Source organism: Acipenser ruthenus, chromosome 12 (genome assembly GCF_902713425.1).
Source record: "Acipenser ruthenus chromosome 12, fAciRut3.2 maternal haplotype, whole genome shotgun sequence".
Taxonomy (NCBI): Eukaryota; Metazoa; Chordata; class Actinopteri; order Acipenseriformes; family Acipenseridae; genus Acipenser; species Acipenser ruthenus.
In genome coordinates, this window is record NC_081200.1 from 41,088,505 (window position 1) to 41,106,358 (window position 17,854).

A 17,854-nucleotide genomic window follows, 5' to 3' on the forward strand; every position below is an offset into this window, starting at 1 on the left:
ATGATTTGTACCACTTTAAACGTGTTGTTACCTTTAATCCTTCGCAGATAATCTCTTCCTGTTGCATGATGTGGCGTTAGATTGTCTAGATCGGTTCAGAAAGCAATAATGGCTTTTGAACAAATTGAATTACTGTGCCTTAGAGCTGACAAGGCTTGGTCCTTGATCTGTTGAGACACCACAGTCTGCGTCCATTGTGACCTGACTGGAGTCACTCCTAGAAAAGCTCCCCAGAAGCATAGTGAAAACATGGTAAAGCATGGGGAAGCATTGTAAAGCACAGAGAGGTCTGGTAAAGCATAGGGAAGCATGGTAAAGCACAGCGAGGTATGGTAACGCATAGGGAAGCATTGTAAAGCACAGAGAGGTCTGGTAAAGCATAGGGAAGCATTGTAAAGCACAGATAGGTCTGGTAAAGCACAGCGAGGTATGGTAAAGCATAGGGAAGCATTGTAAAGCACAGCGAGGTATGGTAAAGCATAGGGAAGCATTGTAAAGCACAGAGAGGTATGGTAAAGCATAGGGAAGCATTGTAAAGTACAGAGATGTATGGTAAAGCACAGGGAAGCATTGTAAAGCACAGAGAGGTCTGGTAAAGTATAGGGAAGCATTGTAAAGCACAGAGAGGTGTGGTAAAGCATAGGGAAGCATTGTAAAGCACAGAAAAGTTTGGTAAAGCATAAAAAACATGGCAAAATATGGAAAATGCATAGTATAACCATGGAAAAACATTTATAAGGGCACAACCGGTCTATCTCCAGATTGAAAGATGCAAAAGAGAAAGTTGAGGATGTTGAGTTGGAGAAATTGTTTTGAGAGAAAGAAAAATGAGGAAGGAAAAACAGAAATGTTAAGTGTGAGTTAGGCACAGCACTAAGCTCATTAGTTTGTGTTGCTAATACAGGGAGCAAAATGCACAGATACACAACTGGGGTATGTTTCATTTAGTGCTGTATCATTATGAAGAACTACCACATTACCAAAAGATACAATCATCATTTTTATTATGTTACATGTATGTTAAAACTAATACTAAAAGTTCTGAAATATATCAGATATTTTTAGCATGTTTTATTTGTTTCTTAAGTTTTGGGTCCTGCTTTGAAGCGACTGTAAGGATAGCCTGCTCCCTAATGTAATATCAGCCGATATATTATTATTATTATTATTATTATTATTATTATTATTATTATTATTATTATTGTGATTATTATTATTATTATTATTATTATTATTATTATTATTGTGATTATTATTATTATTATTATTATTATTATTATTAGTAGACTAAATAACTGGGTAGCTTAACCGTGTGGGATTATTATTATTATTATTATTATTATTATTATTATTATTATTATTATTATTTATTTCTTAGCAGACGCCCTTATCCAGGGCGACTTACAATTGTTACAAGATATCACATTATTTTTTACATACAATTACATTAGTTATTTTTATTTATTATTATTATTTTTTTACACATTATTTTTACATACAATTACCCATTTATACAGTTGGGTTTTTACTGGAGCAATCTAGGTAAAGTACCTTGCTCAAGGGTACAGCAGCAGTGCCCCCCCACCTGGGATTGAACCCACGACCCTCCGGTCAAGAGTCCAGAGCCCTAACCACTGCTCCACACTGTTTCATAAAATTAATTAATTACGCGCACCTGCGCCTAATTAGAGACAGTTAAGCGAGAACTGCTGCTGATTTTGAATCTAACACACAGGGTGGAATAAAGTTGGACGGCAGACACAGGGAAGTTGGTTTGTTGTGGGGGCGGAATACAGCGATAACACGTTAATATAATTTCAAGCAATGAAATACCGATAGATAGATAGATAGATAGATATAGAGATATAGATGCTCCCCCAATGTGTGTATGGCGTTGTTTGTGTTAGAAGCGTCTTTTGGAATGCATCCAGACTCCAGCATAGCACCATATACCGGGCGAGGGAAGGCGAGAGATTGATTACATCGAAGGAGGAGGAGGAGGAAGAGGAGGAGGAGGAGGAGCTCCACAGCAAACCCCCCTCCGAGCGGCTCACCTTATACAGAGCAAGCATGGCAGGCGACAGCGAGCAGCGGCTGGAAGACCATGCCGAAAATGACCACGCAAACAGGCAGCCGTTCCTCATCGGAGTCGCCGGAGGCACTGCTAGTGGCAAGGTAGTTTATTTTGCTGAAAGGTTTACCTGTAGTATTTTTTATTTTTATTTTAAAAATGTGTGTTTTAATGGTCCTTCTGACGCTGTGTGATGATGGTAAATGCTGTACGTGCAGCGGCGACCGCGTGTCCGACGAGAGGGCAGAATTATCTCTCCGAGTTCATCACCAGTGCATCCTAATTCTAACAGGAAATTATTATTATTATTATTATTATTATTATTATTATTATTATTATTATTATTATTATTTTTCAGTATATACACAACCACGTTTTTTCTTTTAAAGGCAACAGCAAAGCGTCTCATTCAAACATTAAACATAGTATTTTTCTTGGCTGCTTCGTGGTAAGGCCATAGGTTGTATATACATTGTATTAAAAAAAGTAATATATATTCCGTGTGATTGTCTTTCATTTACATACCGGCACTTGCCCCATTATCGCCAACAGTAAGTTTGAGATATTGACTGAAGCTAAGAACACAAACCAAAACAGAATATTGTGTGGTGGTTTTTTTTTTTTTTTTTTTTTTTTTTTTTTTTTTTAATAGTTTTATTTTATAGCAGTCGCTTTTTGATAACATGAGAGGTTCTGATTATATTTGTCTACGCCATTGACAGAAATGCGTGTTCTTCTCTCTTCTACGATGAGTAAATCATGCCACGCCAGCGAACACGGATGATGAATTAACAGTACTTTGTGTTGTCGTGTCTTTAGTTTCAACATTATGGCCGGGTTATTCCAATTTGGTCTTTGTTTGTGGCAATGTTTGTGTGTAGCGTTTTCCGTGTGGTGATAAACAATATTTAACCAGTTTAATTAACTGCATTTGAGTATTATTATTATTATTATTATTATTATTATTATTATAGATAGTCGGAGGGGGGGTTGTATTATGACGTCTCCTTCTAAGATGGCTCTGCCCAAGACAGGCAGCTGGCCGGCATTGTACCTGTCTGTGCTTTTCAGTACTAGTGCTGTTAAGATGTAGCATTTTTGGCCACCGTTATAATGGTATGTGTATTGCTTTAGTGCGGCTCCTGTGAATAATGATGTCACAGTTCTATTATGTATCAGCAAAAGCAATGCAGTGTGCGTGTCCTCATACGCAACATGAACACAGTAACATTTCATTAGGTGGGCTGGATTTTAGATGCCCTTTCAGGAGACACGTCTTAAGTATTGGGTGGGAGCAGGAGGTATTGTCTGCTTTCCATAGTTAACCTTTTCCCCATGCAGGGGAGAATTGTGTGTGGTGTGTGTTGGTTTTTTTTTTTTAAACCCCTTGCTTCTGTTTTGAGGTCTGCTGTATGTTCCTCTTTGTGAATAACCTTCATGACTCAGTGGGTACTCTTGCTTACCACATGTGCTGATGATGCAGTCCTGCTGCTGGACTCCGGCTGTAGTGGAATGCAGGGCTGTGTGCCTCACCGGCACAGACAGGACTCATGTTGAGCTCTGGAGACCTAATGAACGGATTACTTGCATGCATTTGTTACATATTTTTTTTTGCTGGAAACTCAAACTGTAAACACTCCACTGGCTCTATTAGAAACCCACAACCTTGAAGCCTTGGTTTCTTTTTTAAATCAAACATCTTACCCCAGTTCTTCTTGATTAGTGAGGCTGAATCCTCACTAGAGAACAATGGAAGCTGCGTATTGAAGGAAAAGTGTCGTTCTTGCAATGAGGTTTGTGTCTGCAGGATGTGTGGTCCAGTGGTTAAAGAAAAGGGCTTGTAACCCAGATGTCCCCGGTTCAAATCCCCCCTCAGCCACTGACTCATTGTGTGACCCTGAGCAAGTCACTTAACCTCCTTGTGCTCTGTCTTTCGGGTGAGACGTAGTTGTAAGTGACTCTGCAGCTGATGCATAGTTCACACTCCCTAGTCTCTGTAAGTTGCCTTGGATAAAGGAGTCTGCTAAATAAACTAATTATTAATTATTGCAGAGAGAGAAATGCCCTCAATTACATTTGTAAACCAAATTATTTGGTCACCATTGTCTTCAATAAAAGAACAAAAGCAGTAACCGTTTCTTTTAAATCCACAGGGCTTATTTTCTTGAGAAGCCATAGTTTTGCTTTGATTGCTTATCTAAAGCCATGCAAATAAACATCTGCAATGTCTTGATGTTGCATCACTTATTTTAACATGACTGAACCCCCTTCAACCCCAAACAAGATGTGTGTGCCCCCCCCCCCAAATCAACAGTGTCCTCTAGTGTGAAAGCTGGTGAGCGTCGTTGAACTGCAGTTCCAAGTTAACTGATGAATCCCTGTGGTGTTAAGAGAAAGGGCATCACACTGGGCCCATATTTCAAATGTTTGAATTGCACATTTATTTAATGTCTGCTGAAGGATTGTTTTTTATTTAAGGCATGGGAAAAATAATTCTGCTCTTCCTGGTATTTACTGGCCTTGATGGTTTCACTGAACGTGTTGTTCTCCATGTCTGATAACGCTTCTATAATAGCAAGACGCCACGCCAAAACATGCCATGCCTTTGTCAAGCCATGGAAGATAATGACCAGCAACACTGAGCAACGTGACCTTCATTCCCACTGAGGGCCAGCACATCGTTTGGAGTAGTTTTATTAAAGGAAGAAGTAAACTATCCCAGAGCAGACTGTAATGAGCAGCGTGACCCTCGGGCTCATTCCAGCTGCAGTGCAGCAAGGGCTTAGTCATGCCTTGTGCTTTTAGAGTGGGCATTGCCAGTATCGGACCCAAGCGCATTGAAGCGCAGAGTCGCTGTCTTTACCATACAAGCACTGAAAACAACTACATATTTCTTTAAAATCTTTCTCTCAATATCCCGACTACTCAATATTTATCACGGCTAGTATTTTAACTGTAATGTAAGCTGACAGGTTTGTGAAGAATTCCTGGCATGTAAAAACAAATGCTTGTTTTTGAATTCTGAGTTAGTAATAAAATAAAGGAGAGGGTGTGTGTGAGGAAGAACAGTTCTGACAGATCAGTAGTTAGATAGCTCTGCTGCTCACAAGCATTTACAGTTTTTTATAGAATTTGCAACATCCATTTAAACGCTCTCCACGAAAGAGTAGGTTGTTAATAAAACGGTGTCCTTGCTGCTGTTCAGTTCAGTGTTTTGACCTGTTTCCACACTGTGTAATGCAGAGTCATTGTTTTTGCCTGCTGGGGGGGGGGGGCACAGACAGAGTACAAATACTGCAGTCTAGCTTCTTTTCATTTCTCGCCTCTCTCAATACCATGGAAGTGCGGACTGACCCAGAATACTGATGTAGCTGTAGAGAAGACTAGATAGAGACGGCACAGTGTGAGCTGGCCTTTGATCTTCTCGTTAATGCCGGTTGTCAAACACCTGTGACCTCATTGTGTTGAAACATGTAGGCATGTGGCGGTTGGACCCCAGCCGTCTGTTTTAAACCCCTTGCAGGTTCGCTGTACCACTGAAGCAGTTGTGTCTTCCCGTGGCCGCTCGGCAGCCTCTCGTACTTTACACAATAAAACAGGACTCTTTGAGCGTTTCTATTTGCTTCCACAGTATTGGTGTATAGTGCATGTATGTGTATGAATGTGTTTTACCTCGATCTCTCTCGGTCTGTCATTGCTAACAGAGTGCTAACCCTTTGTTCCTGTCGCAATAAAAGTCCTGCTTTGTTTGTTTCTGCCCTGTTTTATGAGCCCTATCTTCTCTTTACTGTACACATCCTGTGCACTCCTAACAGTGTCCTGCTTGTATTTCATGTAAAGCTTGATGTGGAAGAACACGGTCACCCGGAATCCGAGTTAGACGGCTGTAGAGCCTTACAGACTGCGGGGAGGGACTGTCAAATTATCCCAGAATAGCACCCTGGAGCACCACAAAGTATTCCCCCCACCCGCACCCCTCACTGCCCTCTCTGGTGGACATCTGAATCCATCCCTTTTTATCAGGTTTTAAGATGTCTTTATTCTAAACTCTCCCTCGGTTGTGTCCTCAGACACTAGTTCTGTGATGCCCCAGGCCTCTGCCGCAGTCTTTACCTGCCCATTGTTTAAGCAGCTGGCTCGGGTCCAGTCCTCTCCAGTATTTATATCAGTGGGCAATTGAAGGTTAACGAGACGCGCCGTGATGAGATCTCTCAGTATTCTAACTCGTTTCCTGTGCCCTCGGGTGGGCTGATCGTTCCTGCTCCTTTCAGTAATATACCTGAAGCTGAGGACTGGGTGCAAGGCTAGTGTACGTTTCAACCCCTGGGCTCATGCTTTCGTCACTGTAGATGTGGACAGGGCATCAGGATGAGCTTGCTCTGTTCTGATGGGTTTGTATACAGTAGTTTCACTTCTGCATTTTCTAGTCGGACGAAAGTGATGCAACATGGTAATGTTCTCGTGTCTCCTTGCGGCCGTTTCTTTGAAAACAGAATCGGGAGTTTTTGTATGTCTGCTGGGTGATTTTATTTGGGCCATGTGGCAGCTGGGCAAAGCTCCCAGTAGTTATTTCTGTAACGGCCTTGTGTACTAGCTGTTACTAAACTGGGAGATATTTTCAGGCACTTTTTATATTGAAATGAAAGTTCCAGTTACAGCCACTACTATTTTGACGAGATGCTTTTGTTTTGGTGTGAAGGCCCCTATTCTCTCTTGGTTTACCTATGCAGGAGTTGGCTGGCACAGATTACAGAAATTATTTTACTGCACAATAAGTTTGCATTCCTATGAGAAGGTAGTTGTTCACTCTAGTTATGTAAACATGTTGGTATGTTACTTGTGGGAGCCTGGATTTGTAGTGATTTACAAGACAGTTGGTTCAAGCACAATACATGGGAACTACTGCAGACTCTGGAGCATTGCCCCAGCTGTTGGAATGAAGCTTTTGTGCAAAGGCAACCTTTTCAAAGAGGAATCATTTTAATGGCATGCAACTTAAGACAACACACTCTGAACAAGAATTTAACCACAACTGTTAGCTGATTTATATCCTTACAATGAATTTCTTTCCAGCATTTTTTTTCTTTGCACTTGCAAAACTACACCTCCTCCATGTTCTAGAACTAGATGCAAATAACCCTGACTCTTAAAGGGGCTCCTTCCTGCAAACACACCATGCTGCTGTTCCCATTTGGTACCCAGCTGTGTTCTAGTATTGCCCATGTATTCCATTGCAGATGATGTTTGGTAAACATGATTGTTTTAACCTCTAGGCATACCCTTGGTGTAAATGGCTGTGTAGTAACTGTAGAGTAATTGGGGAATATTGCAAACGTCACAGGGTATTTTCTAATGCTGAATTGCAGTTTCTTTTCGGCTCGCTTCTGGCGTCTGAAAAGAATGGGGGTGAATTTGGCTGAGAAGAGGCTTAATCAGCTGAACTTTCCAAAGGATTCCAGGGGGTGTTTGATTGAAAGAGGAAGTTAGAAATGCAATCGGTTTGGAGTTTTGTTGAAGGCTTATTTGCCCCATATAAATATTGTAGCTCTGTATACAGGTGCGCGGGATGTCTGCCTGGTTGGGCTTGAAGCCCAGTTGTGGTGTTTATACCCTTACAGGCCCCAGCCCAGTGTGTGCTGAATGGAGAACCAGAGGTTTAGGATGCTTGCAGTTCATCACAACTTCCAGTTGTAATGAAACTCTGCAACATTATTTATTGGTGAAGGTTATTGTACCCTGTGGAGCAGTACTCCGGTCCATACATCACATTAAATTGTATTGTTTCAATATATACTGCAGGGCAGTATTGTGGTCTATACCTCACACTGAAATGTGTTTCGATCAATTGGAGCCGTGGTGTTTAGACATGAATGTCACTAAGATGCAGTCTCTGTCTGTCTAGTCGTCGGTGTGCGGGAAGATCATGGAGCTGCTGGGTCAGAATGAGATTGACCACCACCAGAGACAGGTGGCCATCCTGAGCCAGGACAGCTTCTACAGGGTGCTGACCGCAGAGCAGAAGGCCAAGGCTCTCAAGGGCCAGTTCAACTTTGACCACCCAGGTAAGGGGGAGCGAGACAGGGGGCCAGTCCTCCAGACACCTGGGAGGGCCGTGGAGTGTGCTGTCAAGGGCTGGAGTCCAGCATCCTGTTGTTGGTTAGAGCTGCACAGAGTATTCTGATCAAGCGCTTCACAAACGAGGGACACTGGTGTTGATGGGGCTAGTTTACCATTCAGAGTGATGAAACAACAGCTTGGGTTTGTGTGGATTGCTGTTCTCCAGTCTTAAGAAAAGCAGCAGTCATCGCAAGTCCAAGCAGCTGTTTCTTTACTTGCTTCACTTTGAATGGTAAATTAGCCCAGTCGACAACAGTGACCCTCATCTGATTGTAGGCACCTGATTTCTGTGGAGGGCTGAATCGGAAGAATATGCAGCACTAGTATTAATGCAGGTTCCCCCTAGGCATTCAGGAGCATAGGCAGAACGGTATTTGAGGCATTCGCTAGCTATAGACTCTGATGTTGCCAGATCTGCACTGTAAAGAGCGGTGTAAGCACAGTGTGGGACTGACATTGCAGCAGCAGAGCTCGTCCGCTCTGCATTTTCGTTGGGAACATGTTTTTGTGTCCGAACTTGAGGATTCTGGACTGCATCCCAGTCCATTCTGCCACACGTAGGCTTCCTAATTGTTTGTGAACGCTTCCACAGAACTATGTGGTTGTGTGAGGGGGGTCGGTGCTGCTGCTCAGCCCTGTGCAGTGAGGGGGGTCGGTGCTGCTGCTCAGCCCTGTGCAGTGAGGGGGGTCGGTGCTGCTGCTCAGCCCTGTGCAGTGAGGGGGGTAGTACTGCTGCTCAGCCCTGTGCAGTGAGGGGGGTCGGTGCTGCTGCTCAGCCCTGTGCAGTGAGGGGGGTCGGTGCTGCTGCTCAGCCCTGTGCAGTGAGGGGGGTCGGTGCTGCTGCTCAGCCCTGTGCAGTGAGGGGGGTCGGTGCTGCTGCTCAGCCCTGTGCAGTGAGGGGGGTCGGTGCTGCTGCTCAGCCCTGTGCAGTGAGGGGGGTCGGTGCTGCTGCTCAGCCCTGTGCAGTGAGGGGGGTCGGTGCTGCTGCTCAGCCCTGTGCAGTGAGGGGGGTCGGTGCTGCTGCTCAGCCCTGTGCAGTGAGGGGGGTAGTACTGCTGCTCAGCCCTGTGCAGTGAGGGGGGTAGTACTGCTGCTCAGCCCTGTGCAGTGAGGGGGGGTCGGTGCTGCTGCTCAGCCCTGTGCAGTGAGGGGGGTCGGTGCTGCTGCTCAGCCCTATGCAGTGTTGAAGGTGCTTTTCTTTCCTGCCCAGATGCTTTTGACAACGAGTTGATTCTGAAGACCCTCCGGGAAATCGTGGAGGGGAAAACAGTTCAGATCCCAGTATATGACTTCGTCACCCATTCCAGGTCAGCCAAATATCCGGTTATGAATGCTTTAACTGTCAACTTGCGTGCTTGTGTGATACCATTTACCTGGTTTCATTGCCCCTGGCGGTGTGCTACTTGGTTAGCCCTCTCTTCCTACACTCTGCTCTGTTTCTCCTCCTCTGTTCTTGGGGGCGCTGTAGGAAGGAGGAGACGGTGACGGTGTACCCGGCTGACGTGGTTCTGTTCGAGGGGATCCTTATGTTTTACTCCCAGGAGATCCGGGACCTGTTTCAGATGAAGCTCTTTGTGGACACGGACGCAGACACCCGGCTCTCCAGGAGAGGTACAGTGCAGGGACAGGAGGGGGCGCACCATTCCTAACCCTCCCCTACGCACCCCTGCAAACACACAGGAACAGATACAGGGTTCTGGGAAATCAGCAGGCCTGTAATAACACATTTAGAAGCCTTCTGGGTACTGCGTAAAGTTAGCTATTATGATTTTTTAAAAGCATCTCCATTACAGGTATTCCCTCCACAGAACACAACTTGCATAGAGCCTACACTAATTGCATATGTGTTTAGGGGTGTAATGATACTGTCATGATGCGTATCACGATATGTGGGTCATCATACAAGGTGTATCGTGATACTTGTGGTGGTCCTCCATGATGGATTACATATATGATGTATGAATGGCCATTTAATGATGGACCATTAAGACCCAAATTATAAATGTGATATGGGGGCGGGTTGGGGAGAGGTATAGATTTAGGAACCATTTGTTATGCTGTAAGTGAGCTATGATGTGCTTTTTGGTCTTGTATCACGATATGAAAGAGACATACCTCTTTACTAAATGTTATATAATATAAAGAAGGAATCTCGATTCATTGATACAGTGGCTCGTTCCACCCCTGTGAGGTGGTACTGTAGTTTAAACTCGTGCTGAAATCTGGACGGCTCAAGCTGCAGTGCCCGGGTCAACCTGAACTCTTCCCCTGTGTGTGTCGGCAGTGCTCCGGGACATTAGCGAGCGAGCCAGAGATCTGGAGCAGGTCCTCACGCAGTACATCACCTTCGTCAAGCCTGCCTTCGAGGAGTTCTGTCTGCCAGTGAGTACCAGCTGTGCCTCCCTCACCTTCACTACCTCTATCTATACCGTGTGCAGAGAGGTAGGGGCTCCTGAATTGCTGCAAACATTTAAACCAAGGCCTCGAAATACCGTCTTCTCCAAGGGGAGCTGCTGGTTTTACTCCAACTAAAACTACTAACTTCATTGTGAATTTCTTTATTATCTATTTGATATTCAACAATCTAAAAATGCACAATGTTTAAGTAAGTCGCCCATTGATGGCATATCTTGAGAACCAGTTTTGATGACGCTCTGCATGAGCACTTGCTTTGAGTTGGTATACCAGTGACTGTGTTGCTAACAGTTTGATTGTAAATGAGCTACAGATCATGTTGCTGAAGCTCTGAGGATATGAAGGCTGGATTGTGTTTCTGGCTCTACTGCAGGGTTTGGCTGAATCACTCTCAGTCCTGTTGCGGTTGAAGCAGTAAAATGGGACAGGCTGTCCTGCTCACCACCTATCTGTTTAATCAGGTGCTTGCTCTTCTGCCAGCAGTTTTGGACTGCAGTCAGTATCTGCTCCCTCCTGTTAAGCCTAGTTGTAATTTGTCTTTGTGAATACCCTCACTGCCGTGGGGTTGCAGAAACCACCCAGATTATTGTACTAACTATTTTGTAGCTATTAAGCGGATTGTAGCCTGCCCACTTCTGGCTTGATCTTAAATGTGTTAAACGTGATCATTTTAAGCGATGTCTGCATCGTGCACTAGCCCCCAATCCTGACCTTGGACTTCATTCAGACCACTTTGATCTCGGTCTGCTGCCTGATGGGATTGAACAGGACTGATTCGAGAGAATTCAACTTGGTCCCAGTAGAAACGTACAATTTACTCCGTCGCCCCTACTATGTTTATTTGTGTCCAGATGGTCTACCTTTTAGGCTGCATTATATTGTGTGTTGCCTGCATTCTTCCCTTTTCTAAAGTATCCTATGACTGTTTTGATTCCAGACAAAGAAGTACGCTGACGTCATCATCCCACGAGGAGCTGATAACCTTGGTAAGTGGCCGTGTCTTCTGTTCACTGATGTAACGGGCTTGACCCTGTCAGCGCTCGGTCATGTGGTGCACAGCGCAGGCCGCTACAATAGAACCGGGCTTTGTTTTGTGGTTTAAAAAAAAACCCCAAAAAAAACAAAAAAACACAACTTCCAGTCTTGCCAGGTTATCAGAAGATTCTCACTTGTAATTTTTGAGGTTGGTTTCTCAACAAGCCCCCCCACCCACCCCTTTTTTTTTATAATTGATGTAGCGTGACGGTATCTTTTGTTTGAACGGCTGCTGTCTGGTATGAAAGGCATGTGGTCTCCTGTTTTGACTGGATTTGTTTGTACTGCCAGGGGATTCCCTCATCCTGGATTCAGTCTCCTGTTCTGGTGTATTTATCTACTGCACTGAAATGAATACACCATGCAGGCTTCAGTGCTTCTGCACAGTGAGGAAATCTACGCAGGGCTGTTCTGTTCAGAATCCTGGCTTCTTTCTCTCTTCCTTGTTCTCATCCCTGTGTAGTGTGCACCAGTGACAAGTTTTCTTTCTTCTTCTCCTCCTCTCCTTTGACCCCCCCCCCCCCCCAACAGTTGCCATAAACTTGATTGTGCAGCACATCCAGGACATTTTGAACGGGGGGCTGACGAAACGACAGAACGGCTGTTTAAATGGCTACAGCACCCCACGCAAGAGACAGCCATCGGAGTCTAGCAGCCGGCCACACTGACCCCCTTCCTGGCACGAGAGAGAACAAGGGAAGTGTTTCGTTGTATGTACTGCCAGTCAACCGCACTGTATTTAATGAGAAAACAAAGCCGACACACATCAATGCCTTTCTTTTGTACTATAAACTTTAATGCTTGAAAAGTCCTAATAGTGGGACAGCTGCAGGTGAGTGGGTAAAGTTCCTTCTCCTGTTTTTTGGTTGGGTTACTGTAAACAAATTAAACAAAGTGGTGGCGTTTAATAGAAATCGGCTGTTAAGTATTTGAGTACGGTAAATAGTGTTTGCATTGGGGGGGGGGGGGGGGTGGTCTTTAAGGCAGTGCCGTTTCCATGAATGCAAAACATTTGGACTAAAGGCGGTGCTAAAATCCCTGCTTTGCATTTCAGACGACTGGGCTGGTTGTGTATTATCTAAAAGAAAAAAAGGTTCCACTATGAACACTAATGCAGCTGGGAATTCTTTCTTGCAGGGCTGTGCTTGCCTATCGTTTTTGCTTTTTTATTTTTTGATCTATCATTTTTTATAATTATTGATCATGGCCGATTTGCATAGAATGAATTGGTTCTTGGTTACAGTGATCTAACAGGAGAAGAGAGACTTGTTTAAAAACCTGCATTTAAAATAACTAATATATTTTACTTTCTACTGGACCTGCTTGGTCAATGCTATACAAAACACCTCGCTTCCTCTGTGTGGTCGTCTTTATTCCTGAGGCTGTTTGTTTGAGCCACATGAAACAAACCACAGACCCTGCTGAAAGTTCTGCTTGCTGATTTTAGCCTTTTACAGTAGAATTCAGCGCTCCTGCACAATCTTCTGGACTTTTCACTCCACCTCTGCCTCCCCATGCAAGTGAAACCCAGGAGGCCTGTTTCTGTGGGGACCCCCACTTCCCAAAGACCCTGACTCAATCTGGAGCTGCTAGGTCCTGGCAGGCTTCTGTCAGACACCCCGATGCTTGATCTGCTGCTATAAAACCAGTTACAGTGCGGAAACGGACTGCTTCTCTACACAGTTTAATAAAATGTATTTCTATGCTGTGTTAAAGTGAGATGGTGATTGTGTGGAATTCTTTGCCATTGTATTCTTGTCCAGAGGTTGGCATAAACCCTTCTACAGAACCCCTCCTAATCCTGGTCCTGTCCCACGTTCCGTGTGTTCGTTTGGAGCGCACACACCCTCCTGCATTGGTGGAACACCTTGTTAGTTATATAGTTTCCTAAAGGAACCTTTTGCTTTTAAAATGTTAAACTCACAAGGAGTGATTTCCAGTCATTTAATGTTGCTGTAACATGGGATGGGCCAATCCCAAGGTAGTCTGAGATCTGTACTGTTGAACACTGGGACATATCAACCTACCACACAGTTCATGGTGCATTTCTAAGATTCATGCTGATCAAGTTGTGTAAAAGCAGGCATGTTTCCAAAACAATGTGAGGGCCCCTCAGCTGAACTGATCTTTGGGGGTCCCTCCCGGCTCCAGCTGCTGTGAGACCACTGACCGCTGAGCTTTCTGTGTCCTGGAGTATGAATATACTGTGTAATACCATGCCCTGTACGCCCACCTACACAGAGAGCCTACAGTCCCTGCATCTGAGAACGGCAGGAATGTTTGAGGAGCACCTGGATGAATCCCTATTGAGCGAGCTCCACACTGCAAAGGCGTTAGTTTACTAGTATTGCAGGGAAAGATGCAGGCGCTGTTTTGTTTGGTACAGTCTTGGATACAGGCTTTTTTTTTTGTAATCATTTAAGATTCATGGGCAGTGTTACTGAGAGCAGAGAGGTACACCTGGCTTCTTGTAAGATGAACAAAAGTGAATCTAATAAAGACTGTCCTTGATTTTCATGTAGATGCAGCAGTGGATGACTAATTTATTTATTTATTTTTTTAATTCCTGTCTTTTTTCCAATAGTTGCCAAACAATTCCGAATCCAAGGTTGCAATGCATATCAAGGTGTGTGCTTGTATATGAAATACACTAACATTACACAGTATATATTGCCAATATAGATTTGTGTGTATAAATGGTCTTTGCTACAACTGTACTGCTGTACTATTTTTAAAAAATCCTGCTTTAAAACCTTGTAGTTAACTTTAACACTTCTATTTTAATAGGCAGCGGTCCACTGTCCCGAACCAACTGTAAGACAAATGCAGTATTTGTGCATATATATATATATATATATATATATACATATACATACACTGAGCCACACGTGCCTGTGTGCACCTTTTTATATGGACTCCTGTAAATGTGTGTACATATGCATATACATTAATGACAAGTGTGGGTATATTTGTATATGTAAGTGTATTGATGCTCCATGGAAAAGTGGCTTCTTTACAGCGTGTAGTGGGACTGGTGTCCAGTTCCCAGCCCAGCAGCAGCTGCTTCTGATCTGCACGAACGCAGACTGCCTCATTACCATCCTGCAGCCTCCCCTGTATCCAATGCTGCGTTACCCTGGGTGTGCTTGTTCAACGTCTTCTGGTTAGCCTCTTAAAGGAGTCCGTTGTGTCCACTGCTGCCCTTTCTGAGGAATCTTTTTTATGCAACTTCACCCCTGTATGTGTGGCATTAGACCCATCGGGATTAGATTTAGATGCTGTAGCTGTCCCTGTGTGGAACGGGCAAATGCCTTGACCCGCTGTGGTGGCACCCCCTGCAAATTGTGTCCTTCGAGCTGGGAAGTGCATTTTGAAGTAATAAGTGGGATATCGGATGGTGACTGGTAGAGAGCTGCAGTGTGTTCAGAGGGAGCTGCTGGGGACAGTCCTCGGAAGAGCTTGGTAGCAGAGCGCTCTCTGCAGCAATGTGTTTCTGTACCCACTCTACCGCAGGCTTGCTCAAGTATTGCCTTGTATTACCTTGATCCATGTAGTTATGCAGGCATGCAAAGTGCTGGTCTATGCCTTGTCTTCATGCTATCTGCCTCATTTAACCCCTTACCCTTGTATTATAGTGTAAATGATCATAGATGTTTAAGAATGGCACATGCAGGGAGCAAAACTGTACCATGTTGTGTAATTATAAAATAAAGATTTTCAATGAATGACTTGGAGTCTTATTTATTTGCATGTACTGTACTGGGTGTCCCAGTGGAAATGCTGCATTCTTGTACGGTTTTGCACTCTCTAGAGCTCTGGTAGAGTGCTGGCAATGTTAACTCTTTCTCCTGCACAGCAATCATTAAGTTGAGCACTTCTCAGCTGTAGCAGCCTGCATGACTCAAGGGCAAAGTTTCATTGCTGTCTGCAATTAAATGTCCAAGAGGGATAATTTGTGCATTCTCTTTTTTTTAAAAGGAATAAAAAATCATCCATCATGTGACTTAAATAGTTAAGGATGATATTGTTTGAAGAGGCAGTTCACTTTAATATGCAATGCAGGTAAAATTAGCAAAATGACATGAGTAGGCCTACATTCAGTAGGATTCAGCAGGCATGGAGAAAAATATGAATGTGTCAATAAATTAGTTTATTTCTGGTAGTTTTATATTAAAGCATTTAAGGTGAAACTTCTAGAGTAAATATTACTTTAATAATAAGAAATAGCTGTCAATTTACAGAATTCCCATCTTGTAGAACTGTGTCCTCTAATTTTGTTTGGTATAAATTTAAAATTATAAATCCAGTTGACTAAATCTTATTTTGGTATTTAAAGTTGATGTCAGTGCTAACATGCCAGTTTAGTAATTTTATAAGGAAGAAAATAAGTTTTGCAATGTAGTAGAAAACCGTTCCAGAAATGCCCAGCAGAGGGCAGCAGTGGCCCTTCATTAACAAGCCGCCAGTCGGTAGATTGTTTAGTGCTGGTTGTTTGTGTTTGTCTAGATCAGAGACACTTCTTGCTTTTTCTGTGCAGGGTGCGGTTTTCTGTATTTTGTTGCAGAGCGTGCACTAAATTCCACTTCGGTGTTATCTGATTGGCGCTAAATTGTAACATCAAACCGTATCCCTCCATGAAAGAGCCGTGTTCAGCCAGAGCCAAGAGAACGGGCCATATGTCTCCCGCACGGTCACACAAGTCCGGGATCGCTGCCTGCTGGGTGGATATAAAGGCTTTAGAAACAAGGTCTTCTAAATATAGGCGGTGCAGCAGTGGGGTTCGCCTTCTGGTTGGGGGACCATCTGTATCGTGCTTTAAAAAACCCTTTGCAGTTTCTACTCGAGTGGAGTGGATGCCATGTAGTCTGAACACTGAGATTCTTGAAAGTGCAGCTTGTCCTACACCCACATGATAGGCGGATCCAGTTAAGTGCTTTGATAAAGAATTGCAATTATATTTTGCTGAGAACCCCGCTCACGATCTCTTGTTGTCTAATCAAAACGTATGTCTAGCTGGAAGGCTTTGTTTTTATCGCTGAGTATCTTCTGGACTCGGAGGAGTGTATTTAAAGATGTGGATGAACAGATCGGTTGAGTTATGAATAATGATATCTGCAATGAATATGTCAATTTATTCAGTAACATCCAAAACCGATGCTAGAATCACAGTTTCGGTAATTATGCTTATTTCACGTTGAACTTTTTATTTATTTTTACTCCTGTATAATATTTATTGCATGTCCCCAGTCTTTTTCCACTCAAATAAACCCCCATTTCTGGCCCAGCTTAATAAGAGAGCGTGAAAAACTCAGCCTAGTGTCTCAGAGGGATTCACAACAGCAGAGAGGAGCGACGCACAGACAGACAGCAACACGTTTCCTCTGGGGTTTAGGCTTCTCGTCAAACTACCGTTTCTACTGAGTTTGCGGAGCTTCTGGGGTCTAATGAACTCCAAGCCGGTTGCACGGTGTATTTACTGAATACGGGATGAGCTCAGTTTACACGCAGCGGGAATGTAGACACGCATTTCTCTGGTCCTGAATGAAGTTAAGTGGCGTGGGTCCAGGCTCGTTATCAGCTCCCCAGCCGGGGTTTTCAGGAAGCGCGTTTCTGCTGCGGGCGCAGACTCGGAACGCCGGGAGAGCGTGGACTTTGATTCCCTCTCCGAGTTTAGCGAAAGGGGGGTCGTGTCCAGTCGCCTCAGTGCTGCAGGAGCCATCCTTGCCTTCGCGTCTCCTAAGTTGTTTTTTTTTTTTGCAGTCACTGCTTAATTAGGACTCGGTGCGGTGTCTATTCTGAGCTCTAAGGCTGTTCTTGAGAGAGACGCAGCTGCCGGTTCTCGGAAACGTCTCCGGAAACTGTGGCTGGTGTATATCACATAACAAATGGTCACACCTTATATTTAGCATGTATTTGTTGTTTATCATTTTTAACAGCTTTTTTTAATTTTATTGAGACGGAGGGTGACTGGCAAAATGATCATTTAAAAACAAAAAAAAAACATTTCTCTACAAACTTTGAGTAAAAAAATAAAATAAAACAAACGTTGGGATAAAACGTGTGGCTCAGTGGTTAAAGAACTGGACTACAGCGTCTCGAAGCCACAGAGCCTGGAAGAGGGGTTTCTACTGCAGAACGTTTTAAAACCCGTTTTAATGGATGTTTAATGGATGTTTATTGGCTTTTCCATTAGTTTAAACAAAGCAGCTAGCAATG

At 43.8% G+C, this 17,854-nt stretch overlaps 1 protein-coding gene across 1 annotated transcript; it reads left to right on the forward strand.

Annotated features, from left to right (window-relative positions):
• The first annotated feature begins 1,733 nt into the window (after positions 1–1,733).
• Positions 1,734–15,363, forward strand: LOC117417291 (uridine-cytidine kinase 2-A). The gene is made up of 7 exons (XM_034029327.3): positions 1,734–2,175; positions 7,974–8,133; positions 9,399–9,495; positions 9,657–9,799; positions 10,473–10,570; positions 11,541–11,589; positions 12,170–15,363. Exons 1-7 carry the CDS (start codon positions 1,870–1,872, stop codon positions 12,304–12,306), a joined length of 990 nt encoding a protein of 329 aa, XP_033885218.2. The 5' UTR covers positions 1,734–1,869; the 3' UTR covers positions 12,307–15,363.
• The last annotated feature ends 2,491 nt before the right edge of the window (positions 15,364–17,854 follow it).

Bases quoted from the DNA above. Each gene is read 5' to 3' on its own strand.
- LOC117417291 (XM_034029327.3), top strand. From the start codon at position 1,870: ATGCTCCCCCAATGTGTGTATGGCGTTGTTTGTGTTAGAAGCGTCTTT. The intron at 10,571-11,540 runs GTGAGTACCAGC...TTTTGATTCCAG, and splicing joins TCGAGGAGTTCTGTCTGCCA to ACAAAGAAGTACGCTGACGT. The intron at 11,590-12,169 runs GTAAGTGGCCGT...CCCCCCCAACAG, and splicing joins ACGAGGAGCTGATAACCTTG to TTGCCATAAACTTGATTGTG.